The sequence below is a fragment of the Salvia miltiorrhiza genome, chromosome 2 (genome assembly GCF_028751815.1).
Source record: "Salvia miltiorrhiza cultivar Shanhuang (shh) chromosome 2, IMPLAD_Smil_shh, whole genome shotgun sequence".
Classification (NCBI taxonomy): domain Eukaryota; kingdom Viridiplantae; phylum Streptophyta; class Magnoliopsida; order Lamiales; family Lamiaceae; genus Salvia; species Salvia miltiorrhiza.
In genome coordinates, this window is record NC_080388.1 from 50,616,287 (window position 1) to 50,638,555 (window position 22,269).

General features: G+C 35.9%; 1 protein-coding gene across 1 annotated transcript; it reads right to left on the reverse strand.

Annotated features, from left to right (window-relative positions):
- Positions 1 to 4,228: 4,228 nt before the first annotated feature.
- Positions 4,229 to 5,336, reverse strand: LOC131012006 (heavy metal-associated isoprenylated plant protein 24-like). Its single transcript, XM_057939915.1, has 2 exons — positions 4,721 to 5,336; positions 4,229 to 4,634 (listed from the first exon to the last, which is right to left on the reverse strand). The coding sequence occupies exons 1-2, from the start codon at positions 4,872 to 4,874 to the stop codon at positions 4,339 to 4,341; spliced, it is 450 nt and encodes a 149-aa protein (XP_057795898.1). The 5' UTR covers positions 4,875 to 5,336; the 3' UTR covers positions 4,229 to 4,338.
- Between the last annotated feature and the right edge of the window lie 16,933 nt (positions 5,337 to 22,269).

The window sequence follows — 22,269 nt, forward strand, 5'->3', positions numbered from 1 at the left end:
AATCGATCGCGTCAGTCAAAATACTGTGGAGACACCATGGACCGGAAGAAGCAACCTGGGAACTTGAGGATCAGATGAAAGAAAAATACCCAGAACTTTTCACATAGGTATGCAAATTTCGGGACGAAATTTCTTTTAAGGGGGATAGTATGTAACGACCCGACTTTTTATTAAGGATTATATACTTTTAATTACTGATTTAAGGATTGATTATGGTAATTAGAGTTCAGCATCCATTTATAAAATACGAACTTATATAAAATTGATAACTTATATGAACGTGATGATTTATTTTTATTTTTATTTTCAGTGGACGATGCACTCAAAATATATTTTGAGTCCATTAATTTATTAAGGATGATTTAACATTTAAGTGTTAAATATGAAAATTTTATTAATTACTAAAGTTGATCCATGTGGTTAATTAATTTATTAAATTGACAAGCCCAAATGGATTTTATACTTCAAATAAGAATTAATCTTGTATGTGTCAATGTATTTAGATGAGTTTGAAACCATATAATTAATGTATTAATCTCTTAGATATTTTGATAATTAAATTTGAATAGTTCCTAAGCATACTGAAGAATTTCAGTCATACGCATGCTGAAGAATTTCAGTCATACGCATGCTGAGAAAGAATTTCATATTCATACTTATCAAGCCACCCTCATCCATGTCCATGTTCATACTGGTCAGCTGAATAATTTACACCATCCTCATCCATCCAAGCCACCCCATTTTTCTTTAAAATCACAGCACTTTCACCATTATTTTCCATACTCAACGTCTCCTACGTTCATTCCTTCAACCAAAATCTCAAGTATTCAACAGACAAATCTAATTTGTCAAACAGCAAATATAATCTCATTGAATTCTTCAACCACGCCTAAACTTAGCTGCACTATTCACCATATTTTTCACACTAGCAGCTTCAGTATTTACTCCCTATAAAAGGCATCCTCACTTACCTAAAATCCTTAGCAGCTGCAAAGAATTTTAGACGAAACAAGATCACCATATATAACTCAGCAACAACAACCAACAAACAAAACTTTCAAGGTATTCACTATCTCATTTGCACGCTTCGGTTTAATTAGGAATACAGAATGGTAGAGAACCTACATATGCATAAATGGACATAGCAAAAATAGCAAACCATTCGTTTCTGTGATACATAATGAGCTATTATATGTTGTAAAAATAAGAATACAGAAACCCAAGTTTTCATTCCAAAATCAAGTCTTTATACAAAGTTGAATTTTCTGAAAATTATTCAAATTTACGAACCTATCGTGAGTGATAAAACGAGAGAGAAAGGATGGTGGATTGTCGGAGCTCTGCGACTCACGGCGACGGCGACTCCAGGAGAGGCGGCTGCCGGATTCTTGCTGCCAACGGCAGCGGCTGACGGCGGCGCTCCTCCAGCGAGCTGCTGGCCGTCGATCGCGGGCCAGCCAGCGGCGACTCCGGGCAAGCCAACGGCGGCGGGAACTCCGAGCAAGACGAACGACCGAAGGCCAGATCCGTCGACCCCAGGCGAACAGCAGCAGCTCCAGGCGGCCGTGGCGTTGAACGGCGGCGGCGGATCTGCCGCAAGGATGAGGGAGCAGGCGGCGGCCCGGCGATGGCGGCACACCGCGGTGGTGGTGTCTGCTGCGCCTGGGTCCAGCGGCCGAGAGAGCGAGAGAGATAAAGGTTGAGGAAGAGAGAAGGAGGGCCGGACCTCGGCGCGATAGAGGCCGATTCGCCGGATTTCGGAGCTCTGCAACTCCAGGCCGCGATTCCGGGAACAGCAGCAGTCGACGGCGAGTTCCTCGGCGACGGCTGGAACGTCCAGAGGGCGGAGCGGCGATGACTCCCGGTCGACGATGTTCGCTGGAACCGTCCGCGGTGGAGCTCGTGAGGGGGCGGCCGGAGGAGAATCGAGCGAGAGAGAGAGATGATGAACAGTGTTCTTTCGATTGAGAGTGAGAGAGACGAGCTTGAGAAATGGAAGGGAGGCTCCAGCCGTGAGAGGAATAGAGAGAGAGATGATGCAGCGTTTTTTTTTATTTTATTTTAGAGAGAGTTTCAGTTTTAATAATTAAGAGAGAGGGGGAGTGCTATACTTTAATAAGGAAAAAAAAAAGAGAGAGTGGTTCGGTCATGATAAGAGAAGGAATATTTGCTTTTAATAAAGATAGATGTTGTCTGAAAAATATTGAGAGAGAAGGAGATGCAGCGTGAGAATTTTTGTGAGTAGGAGAGAGAGAGAGTGGCTGCTTTAATAAAAAGAAAAAGAAAGGGAGAGAACCGATAATTTAGAGAGAGAGAGGAGAATTGTCGGTAGTGAGTGAACCGAGAGTGAAGATTTATGGGGAGAATTTTTGGACTCTTTTATTGGGCCATCTTTTTATTTCTAACTGGGCCGAATTTATTTAATGTTCTTGGGCTGGAATTTATTTAATTCTATTGGGCCTGTTTCAGATTTGTTTAGTTCAACCCAGCTGTTAATTCGTCATTTGGGCCGATTAAAGTGTCTATTGGACTAAGATTAATTCTTTCCAGTCCACATTAATTATTACTTGGATTCCTATTATTTATTAATAATGGGTCTCGAATTTATATTACTTGGGCTCCTACGATTTAATTGATGTTGGGCCTAATATTATTAATGCATTGGGCTTTGAATTTATTCATTTGGGCTCAAATTAAATTCCTTTTGGGCCTAGTTTATTTTATTGGGCCGGAGATTAATTCAATTGGGCTTTGCTTATTTTATTTCCATTGGGCTAATATATATATTGTTTAGACTCTATTATTTTTATAAATGGGCTCTTATTATTTATTTTGATTGGGCTTCTATTAATTGTTAATAATGGATTTATTATTTTTATTAATTGAACTCCTACTATTTTAATTGATTAAGTTCAATGAAATTTATTAGTTAAGCCCAATGAAATTTATTAATTTAGGCCCCATTATTTAATCCTAATTATTTTTATTAGTGATAAATTTTTAAGACTTACTAATCATTAATTAGTAAGTAAATTAGATTATTTTAAGATGAGTAGATTATTAAAGATTAATAATCCGACCTCATAAGACGAGCTTTAATTCCTTAAATAGGATTAACATCTCATAATTTAATTAAAGGAATATGAGTCATGCATAATCATATCACGCATCCTCATTTATTGAGATTTTTCGAGAATTAGAATCTTATTTTATTTTCTCGGATTAAAGGTCAAGCACCAGAGTTAGAGCTAAACCGTGAGTCTGCTATTCAGGTAGGCTTTCTACGTATAAACTAAAATTATATATTAGAATTGTTAAGACTTTATGCTTATGAATTTAAATGATATTGTCAATGCCTAAATGCTTTATGTTTTATTATTAATTGCCTATCTGATGTTAATCGAATTCGGATTCTGGATGGGACCGCAAATCCCTTCGGAATTAGTGTACACCTTGTGATCGTGAGTCATCTAGCGGGTTGGCCGATCATAGTGTCCGTAGAGGGAGGCCTCCCTCTCGGCACGAGTTACTGATATGGTGATTAATGATATAAAATACCTGCGCGGGTTATTGATGAAAGAAATGATATTATGTTTGGTAAATACGAGTCTTTAAAGGAAAACCCTCGTATTTTACTACTGTTGAAAGGCTTGACAATAAAATATTATGCATATATGTAAATTTCGGCAAGTGTCCACTAAGTACTTTTGTACTTAGCCCTGCATGTATTTTTAAATGTGCAGGTTGAGCGGTGATCGAGGATGTAGTGTGCAAGCGGAGCTTTGTCAAATTAGGATGACTACCTCAGAGTAGAGTATATGTCTTCATACATATACTCAAGTTATTGTTATTCCGCTGCGAACACTGATTATGTTAAGATATTATGTCAAACAATATGTATTATTTAATAATGTACTAAAACTATTGAGTACCCCGTTTTGGGATAATATTATGTACGGTCCCCTTGTGGCCTTCATTGATATCTAGATATTTCGATTGATTTCCTTATACAAATCGAGTCATCAAGAAACCGAATATGCCCCTTTCTAACTCCCGCTTCTAAATCCCCTCCCTTATTCGCGGTTTCCCCGAATTTGCTATCCTTAGCAAGTGCGGTCGTGACAATAACACATTCACTTAACATTGAATAAAACTCTTACTACCAATAATCATGCACATTCGTATAAGATGGAGGGTGTATTATTTATCTTCACAGTAGCAAAATGTATACGTTGATATATAACTCTATTTATTAATGCACAGTACAAAAAGAAGTAGCACTCATAATTTGATATTACAGTTGAAGTATATATATAATGCATCTGGAATCAACAAAATTCACATAATAGAGCAAGCATTAGGATTCTCATCGCTAAACATAAGCGTATACTTCTCCTCGACCGGGTTCAAGGCGACCACCTCCGGGTCGGTGGTGGCCCGGACGAAATTGGGCGGCGCCTTCTTGTCGTAGACGCCGGCCACGTAGGGATGCGCCACCATCGTATAGGGCACGTACGGCCAGGGCTCGGCCTTCTTGCCAGTCGACTTAGCAGCTGCCAGAACCTTCTTAGCGTCTACGAAGCCGTACACCGTCGCCTTCTGCTGCTTCATGTCGATATCCACCGATTTCGCACCTGCATGTCGATATATAGATTCATCATCCACTGAATGTCACGTGCTCGTTTGCGTGCCTTATTTATATAATTAAGTTGTTAATTACCTTTGACGCCGGAGAGTGCTTTCTTGACTTTGAGTGCGCAGCCCTCGCAATCCATTCTGATTTTTACAGCTACAGTGTTTAGCTGCTTCTTTTTCTTCTTCTTAGTGCTGCTTAGTAAATCTGACAAGTATTCCATAGTTCCTGCAACCCCCATCTTCAAGTAGTGTGTGTGTGTGTGTGTAAGTGAGTGTGGGAGAGGTTTGGTTGAAAAAATTAAACAGGAGACAAAAGGTAATGGAATGTTGTTTTATTGAGTTCGATCAGTGTAAATTGAGAGCTGAGGATTCTAGAAAGAATTATTTGTGGAAGGATAGGTAGGGAAACTCATGATATACAATATACTCTATATATAATGTATGTACGTGTGTGTGTGTGTGGTGAGGGTTGCATGAATTTTGAGTGAAGGGAAAAATATGAGAGGTAGAAATAGTGGAAAATAATAATGGAGTGGGGTTGGGTTGGGTTGAGTGCTAGAAACTTCTCAAATCATGGGATTTTCTTCAATTAGTTGCTAAGAAAAAACACAAGAAACCAAATTTATAACCGATTTTCTATTTCCCAAGACTTTTGATCATATTTCTTTCTAGAGCGTCTAATGTTTTTAAGTTACGAACAAGCTGGCCTCATATATATAGAAGCGTAAATTGCTTTAGTTACGTTATTGTGATTTTCCTTTAATTTTTTTCGTGACTTTGGTAGTGTTTCATTGACACGGAAAGGATAAATAAAACCAATTTTAAAAAGGTAAATATCTTATTCTTAATTGAGACAGCAACCTCCTAACTTTGCTCCTTAATCATCTCGCGCCTAACTAATTTGTCATTTTTTACATATTATATGCATCATCCTATTATTCCAATGAATAAATATATATACAATATCTTTTTTCAAATTACAAGAGGTATCGACTATGTAGTATCTATATATGTATCACTGGCGGATGCAGCTAGGAACATGGGGGTGCAGCTGCATCCCCCCCAAAAAAAAAATAGTAGTATTAATATTCATATATAAATTATTTTAGATTTAGTTTTTGCACCCCCAATTAAAAGTTTTAATTCAAAATAAAAAAGAAATTCAGTTTTTAAAATCCTAAATTCCATTGGCCCAACTAAAAAGAGAGCTCATCGATCATCTCTTTCTTTTTCACTCTTTTGATCAAGCCCATCACTTAATCAATCAATTACCTCAATTATTAATTAAACAAAAAAGTTGAAAGTATACATTTTGCATTTGGAATGCAAAGTTATTACTATTATATTTGTATTTTAGTAAAAAAAATGTCTAAAATGTATTGAAGGCCTAAAAAAAAAAATCGGGGGCGGAACCCCCGTTGAAGTTCAACTCCCTCAAAAAAATCCTAGCTCCACCAGTGTTTATAAGATTATTTTTTGCATCCCCAATTTAAAAGTCCTGGATTCGCCACTGGTATGTATTATATAGTCAAATAATTAAGTCATTACACGCACTCAGGCGGAACCTCTGCATCACACAAATATGAGAAATATTTACACCGCACGTAGGTGGGACCTTTATTGTCACAGCCCGCAATCCCTAAGGATGGCTTAACCGGGGTTATAACTCGGGAAGGGGATTAAGAAGCGGGGAAAGAAAGGGGCATTTACTTAACAATCAAACATTTTACGAAAAGAGACGTTTATTATATAACACTAGGATCATAACTGATCACTTGGGCAAATACAAGATGTTTGTTCGGGAAGGCCCGTCGAAGTGAATTACCCAAAAAGAGTATCATACTTAAAATAAAACATTAACATAATCAGAGTATCTTGCAGCGGAAATACGTGTGAATTATACATATGAAGATGTATATTCAAGGTTACATTATTATTTTATGTCAAAAGGTACATCCGCTCAACTCCACTCCATTCCATCACCTGCTCAACCTGCACATTAGGGAAAACAACATGCAGGGCTGAGTAAAAATACTCAGTGAACATATGCCGGAAACATAACATTTTATATCATTTATTGTACTGCCAACAGTAACACACAGGGTTTTACTTGAAAGACCTGTGCTTACTAAACATTTTCTTCATTTCATAAAGTTGGATGCGCATCCCATTTTCGGTCTATATGATCCATATCTGTTCCTTTTACACGCCGGGAAGGAGGCCTCCTTCCACGGACGCTAAGACCGGTCGCAAGCGACACACAGTCTCCATGAGTGTACACGTTAACCCTTACTAGCAAACCTTCGTCTAGCGTAGGGTCCGAATTCGATTTCCTTTATAGTTGGCGAACCAACACAGATAGGATACATACATAAAACATAAACATTTTTGGCAGACAATCATTTCATAAACATTTCATTTCCTTTCATAAGAACCATTCATCAATTAATCATTTCCATAAACATTTCATTTCATAATAATCATTCATCATTTGAAATATCACAGTTATATCATGTCATTTATTTTATTTCGTATAAGAGGCCTGTATCCAGGGGATCTCTATATACGTGTTTTAAGAAAGCCCACCTCATTCCGTTCCCACTAGGGGCGTAGAGTTACCTCCTTCTTTAGCTTTCACTTCCCGTCTGGACCTTTATTGACGAAGAGTCGATAAGTTCGAGAAGAAAGTCGTGTAAGAAAGGAAGATAGGTCTCTAAACTAAACTATCTCCTTTAATGATTTTAGGGTTCTAGCATCCATATTAATCTTGTCTCGTTCAAAACTTTAAACTCAAAACATCTATCACATAACTAACATTTAGGTTCGAAACCGTTTATTTGAACATCATCATGCGCATCAATCATAACTCGTTCTACTCACGCAATCAAGTTAAATATTCCGTCATTTAAAAAAAACAAATCCTATAATATCACATAGATAAATTATATCATCATAGATCATGCTTTCTTATTTTTAAAATCATTTAATCATTTACAAATAATCCATATTAATAAGTCATTTGAAAAGAATTAATTTAAATGAGAGTTTAACTCAAAATATTTTATTTTATAATCCATTTATAAATACTTGAAATAAAGAACTCCATTTAAATAATTAATTTAAAGGTCAATATATAATTAAATTAATCAAGCTCAATTTAAATTAATAATTAAGAGCTCAAATAATTTAAATAGATATAAGCCCAAATTAATTAGATAAATTAAGTCTATCATGTTTTTCTTTGAATAAGGCCCAAACAATTAAATTAAAATAGGCCCAAATCCTTTAATTAAAAGAAGCCCATCAGATTTTATTTGTAAAGGGCCGAGCCCAAACATTTAAATCGAAGCCCATCTGTTAATTAAATAAGGGCCCACACACTTATTAAAATCGGCCCAAGTCTCGGCCCAACAGCAAGCCCAACAATTAACTATGGCCCAAAGCCCATCCTTCATCCTTTAACCTATCTCCACACACACTATTTCACATTCAAACACACACACAAAGCTGCGCCTCACTTCTCTCTCTCGCCTCTGCCCTCTCCGCCGCGCCTCGCCGGGATGCTCGCCGGACGGAGGCCGGCGTCGGCCCCTCTCCTCTCTCCCTGAACTCATTCACCCTCTCTTCTCCTCTATCCCTCTCGCCTCTATCGCTCATCTCTCTATCTCAAGACAGCCGGAACAAGGCGGCAGACAGCCACCTTCCACGATGCGCCGCCGCCTGGTTCTCCTCTCCGGCGACACGGCCGCCATCTCCATCTCCATCTCCATCTCTTCTATTTCTCTCTCTACACGCCCTGACTCTCTCTCTCTCTTTCCTCGATCTCCCTTCACCTCTATCTCTCTCTCTACACTCTCATACGCGCACGGACTCGGCGTAAGCCGCGCCGCCGCCGGAAACAAGACAGCAGACGTCCCACCGTGGTGCGCCGCCGCCTGATCCTTCTTCTCAGTCGGAGCCACCTCCGCCTCACCTGAAATCGGTAAACCCTAACTCCCTGTTCTCTTTTCCTTTTTATTTTCCTCATCTTCTTCATTTTAATTAAAAGCTGAAACCCTCTCCTCTTTCCCCTTTCTAGCAGAACAGAACCAAGGCTCCGCTGCCTTCCGTTGTCCATCGGCAGCCACCGCGGCTGCCGTCCCCTGACCTCGACTTATACACACACACACTCAGGGGTTTTAAGCCAAGATTTAGTTCACACGATAGCATATAGGGTGTAAATTCAATTTACATCTGTTAATCAAAAAAAAAAGTCTTTATCTCTATCCTTGTAACTTCAGTTCGTCTGTATATATCTAGTAAACATATAATGAAACATCTAAATAATTGTGTGTGTTGGGAATCCTCTGTTGCTAATGTTGGTGATTTGGAGAATGTAAACAAGAGGAGTACCTTGAGTAGGTGGCGTAGAATTTTCTGCAGATTTTGTATGTAATATGAGTTAGGGGATCAAGTATGAGAAAGAATTGAAAGATACATAATTCCTTGTATTCTTACCGTAAAATTCTATTTGGAGATTGACTGCAGAGGTGAAGAAAATTGTGAAGTGGTGGGGTTGGTTTAATAGAAGTAAAATTCTATTTGGAGATTGACTGTAGAGGTGAAGAAAATTGTGAAGTGGTGGGGTTGGTTTAATAGAAGTAAAATTCTTTTTCAGCATGCGTATGACTGAAATAAATTCTTCAGCATGCGCTATGACTAAAATAATTCTTCAGCATGCGTACGACTGAAATAAATTCTTCAGCATGCGTATGACTGAAATAAATTCTTCAGCATGCGCTATGACTAAAATAATTCTTCAGCATGCTTAGGATTTATTCAAATTTAATCATTAAAATATCTAATGGATTAATACATTAATCATATGGTTCCAAACTCAATTAAATACATTAACACATACAAGACTAATTCTTATTTGAAGTATAAAATCCATTTGGGCTTGTCAATTTAATAATTTAACTAACCACATGGATCAACTTTAGTAATTAATAAAAATTCATATTTAACACTTAAATGTTAAATCATCATTAATAAATTAATGGACTCAAAATATATTTTGAGTGCATCGTCCACTGAAGATAAAATAAAATAAATCATCATGTATATAAATCATCAAATTCATATAAGTTCGTATTTTATTAATGGATGCTGAACCCTAATTACCATAATAAATCCTTAAATCAGTAATTAGAAGATTTTAAATCCTCAATTAAAAGTCGGGTCATTACATACTATCCCCCTTAAAAGAAATTTCGTCCCGAAATTTGTACCGCAGAAAACAACTCTGAGTACTTCACTTTCCTGTTAGACCGTAGTCTATTCTTGACCATGATAAATTCATAGGTCCCTTACTATCGGTATCGACTTAGTCCTTAGTACCTGAACTTCCCGATCTAAGATAGATTTGGATCTTCCTTCGTAACTCAAATATTGACTAATAACAATGTTGTTCTTATGGATCATATGCTTTGAATCGTAAACATTCTTCTTCAATTGCGACACATGGGATACATTACGCACATTCTCAAAGCTTAGCGCTAACGCCAAACAGTAAGTTATTGGGCCTATCCTTTCTACAATCTCGTATGAGCCTATAAAACGGGTTTAGGTTTACCCTTCACATTGAGTCCAATGATTTCTCTTGATGGAGAAACTTTTATGGAAATTATCTCTCCACTTTCACATCATAGGTCAATTTGTCATTTGTCAACATATGACTCTGTCAATTATGGCCCCTATTTTATTTACTATCAAATTTTTGACGGATAATTTCAATCATCTAGTCATTTCATCCCAACAAAGTGGTGATCTATATTTCCTCACGTATAACGCCTCATTTGCTAACCTATCGATAGTCGATTGATAACTGGTATTATATGTCTCACAAAGAGTGGCAAAAACATGTTCTCAGCTTTCACCCCGGTTTAGCTTGGTCGTCCTCAACATACCTTATTAGTAATTTCTATGTCGTTTAAGTGGAACTATAACGACTAATATCTCTAAAGCATTCCTAAGGCAACTTAAACAGTTTGTAAGGAGACCAACCATTTCGAGCATGTAGGCAGTCAGCCTAAAACGCCGTTATAAACTTTTATTCATTCATCGATGGAATCTCAAGTCATGTGGGCATTCACTGCCCCCTTTCGTGACAACCTTTGCTTAAGTCTGAAGGGTTCGAAAAATCCATCTCGACAAAGAAATCCATTGGTTCGTTAAGGGCTCGGTTTGTCCCAAACACGACATTAGGCTTGACTTTATGAGCTCGAAGACTCAAAGTAACAATATGATATGTTGTAAAACCTTCACTTGCTAGCACGCAAGACATATTTCAACAAATGAGGTTACATCTCGTTTTATTCCTCCTAATTAGAATTTTTTTTTTTTTTTTTTCTAGATCTTAATACATCTTAGTACTTCCTGGTGATAGTATAAGGGTGCCGTGGCTTTATCTTATTCTTAAGTTCATTGTCATGGAGATGCATATCTTCCCTTCAAAGAAGATAGCATTATTTGATTCCTCGTGGTAATTCTTGAAACTTCTTATCCTTATTCTTACTCGTAACTTCTCATCCTTCCTTCGTGCTTCTACCACAATTTTCCTCAAGCTGGGTGGTTTAATCACTTCTATCATCATCTTATCTTATCTTAGACGAGGCCTTCCGGCTCACTGTATCATCTACTACATTGGTCTTGTCCATGTGATGGTTAATACCAAAATCATAATCCTTTACGGGTTCAACCCATCCTCTTTGTCTCATCAGCTACTACAAATTCCTCATCAGGTTTTAGAATCTCTAGCACTACAATTCAAAATCATCAAGACTCTTTATCAATAAACTATCATTTATACTCGACACCAATTGTTCGAGTGTCAGATACCAACATTTATGTGCGTTATTCATAACTCTCACACTCACTCCATTTAGACACATAATCGATATCAAACTCAAATAATAAATTATATCTTAACAATTTATCATGCTCATAGTTTTCGATTAAATCTCGGACTTTGTAATTAAATACTAAATTCCAACTATAATTAATTAACATGTTTCTCTCATTTATTTATCTCATTTAAACTAATAAATCTAATCCATGCTAATTTCTCATACTTAGACATTTTATATGCATTTCTCATGCAATTCAAAAAGCTCAATAACTTACTAATCATGCTCATCTCATAAATACTCAAATAATTCATATAATCTTACTAACATAGCATTAACTCATATGCACTGCTAGTTCACTTACATGACTTCACATACTCCACATATCTCAACTTAATAAATCATTGAATAGTTAGAAAATTCGTATTTAATGGAAATAAATTCCAAAATTTAAATACAAATATTTTTAATTATTCTAAACACATTGGCATGCTCAAAATAACTCAATTAAAATCGAGCATCGCTCGTCTCTGGCCTTATGACTCACGGCCTTCATCAAATTTGAACCTTGGTGTTCAAATTAATCTAAGTAAATTATACGTGCAATATTAAATAAATATAAACACATATATAAACTCAAATCATTCAATATGTTCCAGAAAATGCCACTTCCTTGAGCAAAACTCAAACCTACTGATTTGGCATAAATTCGTTCACCCAATAGTACTTGTGTACATGGTCCTTAAATGTTCACGTTCATCTTCATTCTTGGAGTCACTAAGACGAACTTATCCAGGTGAAGGTGGAATATTCTATCAATGATGTCTATGAATATATCTGGTCATTTGTTAGCCTGAATGGCACAACTACAAACTTGTAGTGGTCATATCCCGTTCTAGAAGTTGTCTTGGGTATACTTTCTTGTATGACTTTTAGCTGATGACACTCGATCCTCAAATCGATCTTGGAAAACACATTTGCACCCTTGAGTTGGTCGAACAATTCATCTACCATCGGTAAAGGATATTCATTCTTGAGTATTAGTTTGTTCATCGCTCTATTGTCTGTGCGCCTTTTTCAAAGTGCCATATTTCTTCATAACATACAAATATGCGCTCCCGATGGGAATGCACTAGATATGATCTAACTTAGGTCTAGTAGTTTCTGCAACTGGATCTTTAGGTTCTCCGATTCCTTTGGAGTCATCTTGTTCGATGCTTTTGATACACGTGTCGATCCTGGTACTAGGTCGATGGTAAATTCTACTTGTCTGTTGGGTGGCAGTCTTGGTAAGTTCTCCGGATAATCATAATGGAATTCACGTATAACTTCTATGTCCTCAATTGTCCTTTCGGTTCTAGCTCCTCCGTTTAGGTATACAAGGAAAGCTTGGTAATGTTTCTTATTTATCACTTTCATGGCTTGTATGTATGAAATAACTGGTATCCGCTCCTTATACTAATCTCGTGAAAACTTAAAGCGTCTATTCCTGGAGGTTTGAAGGAGATTTCCCATTCATTGCATAAATCATAGCATATAGTTCTCAGCTAACCAGTCCATTATTAGGGTTACATCTACGTTCCATATTGGTATAACATCAAGTTATTCGCTACCACCTTAAGTGATCCTACATTCAATTACAGGTTCATATAACTACGTGTCACTATCGTCGTTCCTTCTATGGGTGAAAAGTTTTTCATGTCTTGATCACTTTGTTCAGTTTGAATTTGTGACGGGTGATCTCCGAGCATAACTACCTTGGCGTCTAGAGTTTTGTTGAGCAATTCAAAGTACATAAACTCACCGTAGTTGGCGAGTGTCATTCTTATCTCATACTTTAGGCCAGGGCGAAACTTCTTCGGGATCTTTTCATTGATGTCCACCTATTGTGGGGTATAACGGACATGCCACAACAAATGTGGTCATACTGGGTCATAGATATCCTGTTTTGCTTTAGATTGAACATTTTCGTTTCTCTCCTCCTATCGCAGATATTGAAAATATATGTCATATGTATCCGTCTTAAAGTCTTTCTAAGACAAGTTTACTAACCATTCTTGAGTCATTGCTTTTCTTTTGGCCTCCCACCAAAATCTGTAGATCTAGTCAACTGGAACGCAACACATGAAGTCGTTTTTTTTTTTTTTTTGTGCGGTACAAAAAAAATCAAAGGTTCTCTTCATCGTCTTAATCTAGAGTTTACCCTCAACTGGATTCTTGGTTTCATAGCTATAACAAGCTTTACTCGAGAAAAAGTTCATCCATCTTTCGTAATGGTTCATTTTTGTCCCCATCTCGTTTCTAGCTTCTCATCTACCAGACATTCTATTTAAAAAAAAAAAAAACGATCATCAATACATTCCTTTTCTCATATTACATGCGTAACACTTTTTCCATGATTCCATCGTGAAATCAGCATAGACAAAATAACTCAAGTCCTTATTCTCAACCTTACGGTTTGTACTATAAATTGTTAAAAAAAAAAGGAGTGGTCGATAATAATCAGAGGAGAAATACTAATCTCAACTAATTTAGACACAACTGAAGTCAATTAACCATGCTATAGTTTGGGTGACTTACTAAGTCAATATACTAACGCTTCTTAGTCGTATACATCAAAAGAATCTACTAGGGCAACTCAAAGTTGCAAAAGCTCAAATCTCGAATGATATAAAGTGTTGCAGAAAATTTGTTCAAGAGACTCAAATAAATAACCAGAGGGTAGAAAGGAGTAACTACCAAGTCGAACAAAATGACCTCGAGTGGGAACCCATCTGATTTTTAAACTGAAGTTGAAATACAGGGGTTTATAAACCCAAAAGACGTCTACTGAGATTTGGATCATGTGGACTGGCCAGGTCCAACATAATCACTTCCCAGTTACACGGGAAACATCATCCCGAACTTGATAATTCTGGGTCTTCTAAACCCTCAAGATACTATATATAACAAAACTTCAGCTCGCAGTAAGCTAAAAGTTCAAACTTAGGATCATTTGTTCTAAACTCATATTCTGAACATTCAACATTCTTACATAAGTAGACATATTACAACATAGTAATGTAACAGTCAAACCATATTCTTTCTACAACTCATCATGAAACGAAGTCAATTTGATATTCTGTCATGTGTGAACTTTCGAACGTAGAGACTATGCTTAAAACCTTCGTGGTGTAACGTCCATCTTAAAGTTGTCTCATGCCACCTTTCGTTGACTTACTATCATCGTGGCACGTATCTTTTCAGTCTATCTTTGAGTTTTAACGAAACTACAGTCTTCCGAAGGAAACCAAAATATTCGAGGTGTTCAGTCATTTTTCTCATTCAACATATCAAGCATCTAGGTTATAGGGATACCCTATAAATCCATCAATCTATGTTCTTTTGCAAATGTGATCATAAAACTTATAACAATCTACATTCCTTGAAAACGTGTTCAGTATCATTCATTCCTCTAATCATATCAACATAGTATGCACCAAATCTATCATACCAACGTAAAACATTCTACATTCATTCATATCATATCTTCACAATCATGATCTTGCAACAGTTTAAAATCATAACACTATTAAAAGATTGAAACTACAGTTACCTTTTTCCTGATTGAGCGTGATGCAATGGAGCGTTGAGCGGTGTTGTTTGAACCCATATAAATCTAATGACTCGATCTAGGCTTTACTTTGAAAGGAACTTCTAGGGTCCAGAGCAAACGAACGGCTCTGATACCACTCTGTCACAGCCCGCAATCCCTAAGGATGGCTTAACCGGGGTTATGACTCGGGAAGGGGATTAAGAAGCGGGGAAAGAAAGGGGCATTTACTTAACAATCAAACATTTTACGAAAAGAGACGTTTATTATATAACACTAGGATCATAACTGATCACTTGGGCAAATACAAGATGTTTGTTCGGGAAGGCCCGTCGAAGTGAATTACCCAAAAAGAGTATCATACTTAAAATAAAACATTAACATAATCAGAGTATCTTGCAGCGGAAATACGTGTGAATTATACATATGAAGATGTATATTCAAGGTTACATTATTATTTTATGTCAAAAGGTACATCCGCTCAACTCCACTCCATTCCATCACCTGCTCAACCTGCACATTAGGGAAAACAACATGCAGGGCTGAGTAAAAATACTCAGTGAACATATGCCGGAAACATAACATTTTATATCATTTATTGTACTGCCAACAGTAACACACAGGGTTTTACTTGAAAGACCTGTGCTTACTAAACATTTTCTTCATTTCATAAAGTTGGATGCGCATCCCATTTTCGGTCTGTATGATCCATATCTGTTCCTTTTACACGCCGGGAAAGAGGCCTCCTTCCACGGACGCTAAGACCGGTCGCAAGCGACACACAGTCTCCATGAGTGTACACGTTAACCCTTACTAGCAAACCTTCGTCTAGCGTAGGGTCCGAATTCGATTTCCTTTATAGTTGGCGAACCAACACAGATAGGATACATACATAAAACATAAACATTTTTGGCAGACAATCATTTCATAAACATTTCATTTCCTTTCATAAGAACCATTCATCAATTAATCATTTCCATAAACATTTCATTTCATAATAATCATTCATCATTTGAAATATCACAGTTATATCATGTCATTTATTTTATTTCGTATAAGAGGCCTGTATCCAGGGGATCTCTATATACGTGTTTTAAGAAAGCCCACCTCATTCCGTTCCCACTAGGGGCGTAGAGTTACCTCCTTCTTTAGCTTTCACTTCCCGTCTGGACCTTTATTGACGAAGAGTCGATAAGTTCGAGAAGAAAGTCGTGTAAGAAAGGAAGATAGGTCTCTAAACTAAACTATCTCCTTTAATGATTTTAGGGTTCTAGCATCCATATTAATCTTGTCTCGTTCAAAACTTTAAACTCAAAACATCTATCACATAACTAACATTTAGGTTCGAAACCGTTTATTTGAACATCATCATGCGCATCAATCATAACTCGTTCTACTCACGCAATCAAGTTAAATATTCCGTCATTTAAAAAAAACAAATCCTATAATATCACATAGATAAATTATATCATCATAGATCATGCTTTCTTATTTTTAAAATCATTTAATCATTTACAAATAATCCATATTAATAAGTCATTTGAAAAGAATTAATTTAAATGAGAGTTTAACTCAAAATATTTTATTTTATAATCCATTTATAAATACTTGAAATAAAGAACTCCATTTAAATAATTAATTTAAAGGTCAATATATAATTAAATTAATCAAGCTCAATTTAAATTAATAATTAAGAGCTCAAATAATTTAAATAGATATAAGCCCAAATTAATTAGATAAATTAAGTCTATCATGTTTTTCTTTGAATAAGGCCCAAACAATTAAACTAAAATAGGCCCAAATCCTTTAATTAAAAGAAGCCCATCAGATTTTATTTGTAAAGGGCCGAGCCCAAACATTTAAATCGAAGCCCATCTGTTAATTAAATAAGGGCCCACACACTTATTAAAATCGGCCCAAGTCTCGGCCCAACAGCAAGCCCAACAATTAACTATGGCCCAAAGCCCATCCTTCATCCTTTAACCTATCTCCACACACACTATTTCACATTCAAACACACACACAAAGCTGCGCCTCACTTCTCTCTCTCGCCTCTGCCCTCTCCGCCGCGCCTCGCCGGGATGCTCGCCGGACGGAGGCCGGCGTCGGCCCCTCTCCTCTCTCCCTGAACTCATTCACCCTCTCTTCTCCTCTATCCCTCTCGCCTCTATCGCTCATCTCTCTATCTCAAGACAGCCGGAACAAGGCGGCAGACAGCCACCTTCCACGATGCGCCGTCGCCTGGTTCTCCTCTCCGGCGACACGGCCGCCATCTCCATCTCCATCTCCATCTCTTCTATTTCTCTCTCTACACGCCCTGACTCTCTCTCTCTCTTTCCTCGATCTCCCTTCACCTCTATCTCTCTCTCTACACTCTCATACGCGCACGGACTCGGCGTAAGCCGCGCCGCCGCCGGAAACAAGACAGCAGACGTCCCACCGTGGTGCGCCGCCGCCTGATCCTTCTTCTCAGTCGGAGCCACCTCCGCCTCACCTGAAATCGGTAAACCCTAACTCCCTGTTCTCTTTTCCTTTTTATTTTCCTCATCTTCTTCATTTTAATTAAAAGCTGAAACCCTCTCCTCTTTCCCCTTTCTAGCAGAACAGAACCAAGGCTCCGCTGCCTTCCGTTGTCCATCGGCAGCCACCGCGGCTGCCGTCCCCTGACCTCGACTTATACACACACACACTCAGGGGTTTTAAGCCAAGATTTAGTTCACACGATAGCATATAGGGTGTAAATTCAATTTACATCTGTTAATCAAAAAAAAAAGTCTTTATCTCTATCCTTGTAACTTCAGTTCGTCTGTATATATCTAGTAAACATATAATGAAACATCTAAATAATTGTGTGTGTTGGGAATCCTCTGTTGCTAATGTTGGTGATTTGGAGAATGTAAACAAGAGGAGTACCTTGAGTAGGTGGCGTAGAATTTTCTGCAGATTTTGTATGTAATATGAGTTAGGGGATCAAGTATGAGAAAGAATTGAAAGATACATAATTCCTTGTATTCTTACCGTAAAATTCTATTTGGAGATTGACTGTAGAGGTGAAGAAAATTGTGAAGTGGTGGGGTTGGTTTAATAGAAGTAAAATTCTTTTTCAGCATGCGTATGACTGAAATAAATTCTTCAGCATGCGCTATGACTAAAATAATTCTTCAGCATGCGTACGACTGAAATAAATTCTTCAGCATGCGTATGACTGAAATAAATTCTTCAGCATGCGCTATGACTAAAATAATTCTTCAGCATGCTTAGGATTTATTCAAATTTAATCATTAAAATATCTAATGGATTAATACATTAATCATATGGTTCCAAACTCAATTAAATACATTAACACATACAAGACTAATTCTTATTTGAAGTATAAAATCCATTTGGGCTTGTCAATTTAATAATTTAACTAACCACATGGATCAACTTTAGTAATTAATAAAAATTCATATTTAACACTTAAATGTTAAATCATCATTAATAAATTAATGGACTCAAAATATATTTTGAGTGCATCGTCCACTGAAGATAAAATAAAATAAATCATCATGTATATAAATCATCAAATTCATATAAGTTCGTATTTTATTAATGGATGCTGAACCCTAATTACCATAATAAATCCTTAACTCAGTAATTAGAAGATTTTAAATCCTCAATTAAAAGTCGGGTCATTACATTTATACCATACAAAAGTGAAAAAACTACACCGTACGTAGATGAATTTTTGAGTACTTCAACTTTGTCATTGGAGCTTAATGCATATAACAATGTTTGCATCAACTTTCACGTCGTCACTACTAAACATATCTCTATAAGCGGATGGAATTCTTTGTTCCGTATTTTATTGTGTTCAATAATATCCTGATAGTAATTTTATTATTTATAATTACTATTTATTATAAAAAATACAATAATATATCGTTATTTAATGAATCTTAATTATTATAAAATGAATATACCATCATTTACATTAATTAACTCTAATAATTAATTATTAATTAAAAATTAGAAAATAAATATAAAAAATAATATAATTTTTTTCAATTAGATCAGTGAACCTTAATTAATTATCTTAAAATTATTCTAAACCATAACAAAGTAAAATCAAAGAAAAAAAATTAAAATTATTAAAAATAGTAAGACACTAGCTAAATATTGAGAAGAGAATCTCATATGAGATTCAGGAAATGCAAACAAGCTTCATCACCTCCAACCAATTTTTATTTTATTTTTAAATCATATTATAGTATTTGTTATTTTATAAAAAAATTTATTATCACTTCCCCGAATATTTTCATGCATCCACTTTTGATTACGCTCAACGTGGAGGCAAACACTTCCAATCAATTCCAATGAAGATAAAATAATTGTATTTCCATGATAATGTAGATATATATACTTAATTATCTCTGATGAATAGAATTTTTAAGAAGGCGATTTAATCAACTTTGACGATGACGGAAAACGAAATCATCTTTGGAATCTCTGCGTTATTCAATCAATCGGTTTCCGAAAGGTAGGATTAGTTTGACTAAACAAAAATTAATTTACTTCGTATTTAAGGCACCGGAGGGATAAAAAAATGTTAATTAATTAATAAACGATGACTGTTTGCATGTGATATTAATTACGATGCGATGTTTTGGCGCCACGTTGTCGTGCGATTGTTTGGACACGTGGCAGTGTAAGCAATCTAGGGTTTCGAAGGTGACCATCTGTAAATAAAGAAAAAATTGAAATGGAGGAGTTGGTAGTGACTTGTGCACCTGAAATGAGCTGATGTTTACAACTAGAATTTGTCCATTTGTCACAATTTGGTTGATTTGGGCGGTGGGATAATTTCTATTTTTCTTTTTCTAATTTTATTTAGTTATTTTTTTATTTATTTTGTGGAAAATAGTGAGAGGGGGGTTGGATATGCATGGCCACTAATTAAATAGTTATCTCTCCACAAGATGTGGCATGCATCTATCGACAATGTTTTTATGTTTTCAATTTATTGGAGCACTTACAATAATTCATTAACTTTTTGGGTGGTAGATACAAATTAATTAATTTTTATATATATCCACACCACAAAACTTTCCAGCTTTTTCTTATTTCACTTTTCCACTTGAACCTTTTCCTTCTGCAGTTTAGCATTAAAAAATAAATACTAGCTTCATCCATGTATAGCCTTCATTAAACTGATTTAGAGTTATTTATTTTATATAAGGTAAAAACTTGTCTCTTTAAATATATTTCTAGAGCAAATTAAAGTACCTGAATAAATATTCCTATTTTTTACACACAAAAGTCATCTCCCATGGAGTAAACAAATTAGTTGGAAACTCATGAATATTTTACGATTCATTTGGCATCAAATAGTTTAACAAAGAAAAAGAAATAAGATGTTGAGTGTACTAAGTTTCATTACAGCAATCAAGATTCATTGGTAGCCGACCTCCTTGAACGGAATCAAAGTATGAGGAGAATCTTAATTTATTTTCTCTGGATTTGACTAATTTTGCTATGATATTTTGTTGCATATTGCACGTATGCATTGACATTATCTAATGAAAATGAAATTCTCTGGAATTAGGCCTGAAATGCAGTTACCAAGTCTAAATCTAGCAATATAATACGGTATATATTATTAAAAAATTAAAGTGCAATTTTAAGATTCTATATATGTTTGAAGAAGTGTCAAAGAAAGTCATTTGCCCCCACCGACCACGACTCCTGCATTCAGTTGCCACTAAAATGTAGATACGTATTATCCCAAAGAATTGTTTAGACTTTTTTGCCGCTAATTAAATTCGGGACTTTTATCAAGACTCGTAAAGGCTTCGATTAGATTCTGCAATATTTGTTTTCAAATTCATATATATAAACTTAATTATAATTAAGACACAATATTATTAATAAATTATCATGAATTAATTACTTGAAATATATATTGTGGACGATATGTTGACGATGTTTTTAGAATTTGGAATCTAGGGCCGACTGGTTAATAGATTGGATTAATGCAATAATATGACGGATCGTATTTAAAGAATTATATAATCAAATAATCTTTAATATTGTTCAATTCATCAAATAATACGGTGCATGGTACTGGAAAAATCTCATAGGATTGAGTATTTTTTTTATAACATTAATTACTGAGTATTTTATCATCAAACCTTTTCAATGAAATATGAATAAAAATAATTTAAATAATCAAGAATTTTGAGGTAATTAATTTTACAATAAATCTATGCAGTCACATTGTGGCCACCCACACACTAATATAATAAGGATAATCTTGATTTATTTAATTTATTTTTTTAAATAAAAATAGGATTTAGTTATTTTATTATATTCTCTATATTGTACTTATTTTTTTAATTTTTTTTGCATTTTTTATTTTTAATTTATTTTTTATAAAAATAAAAAAGTTACCAAAAAATTGCAAAAAAATTACTATAATGTAGAGAATATGATAAAATGACTAAATCTTATTTTTATTTTAAAAAATAAGTTAAATAAATTAAATTATTTTCTACTTAAGTAAATTGTGGGCAGCCACAATGTGGCTGTTTAGCATTACTCTTAATTTTATCTATTAAAACTAATTTCTTAAATGTAGACATCCCTGATTGATACACAAGACCTCGAATTTAGGGGTTGTTGACATATATATAGAGGATAAGATGCTACGTGTACTAAAAATACCACATATGAACTTGTAGCATGTTAGTACTCTACACATGTCATAAAATATTCTCGAAATAAATACTACTAGTAATTGTTATCATCTGTTGGTACGAGTCATAATTACGACCACTACAAAAAAACGTACGATTACCGACGGCATTTTGCCGTCGGCAATAAGGCACGGCCGCCGGTGATAAAGGTTACCGACGGCGTTACCGGCGGCAAATCGCCGTCGCTAACTGGCTCGTCGGTAACGCCATTACCGACGGCGATCGGCCGCCGCCGGCATTTCCGCCGTTAAATACTGCCGTTGAACGGCGGAGAGTTGTCGGAAAAATGCCGTCGGTAATTTTGGCCGGGCGGCGGTGGTGCTATCGCCGGATGTCACCGGCGGTGGTGATTAGCGGCGGCCTCTTGCCGTCGGTAAATAGCGACGACAACGCCGTCGCTAATAAATAATTTGTATTTAAA

Bases quoted from the DNA above. Each gene is read 5' to 3' on its own strand.
- LOC131012006 (XM_057939915.1), bottom strand. From the start codon at position 4,874: ATGGGGGTTGCAGGAACTATGGAATACTTGTCAGATTTACTAAGCAGC. The intron at 4,635-4,720 runs GTAATTAACAAC...ATCGACATGCAG, and splicing joins AGCACTCTCCGGCGTCAAAG to GTGCGAAATCGGTGGATATC.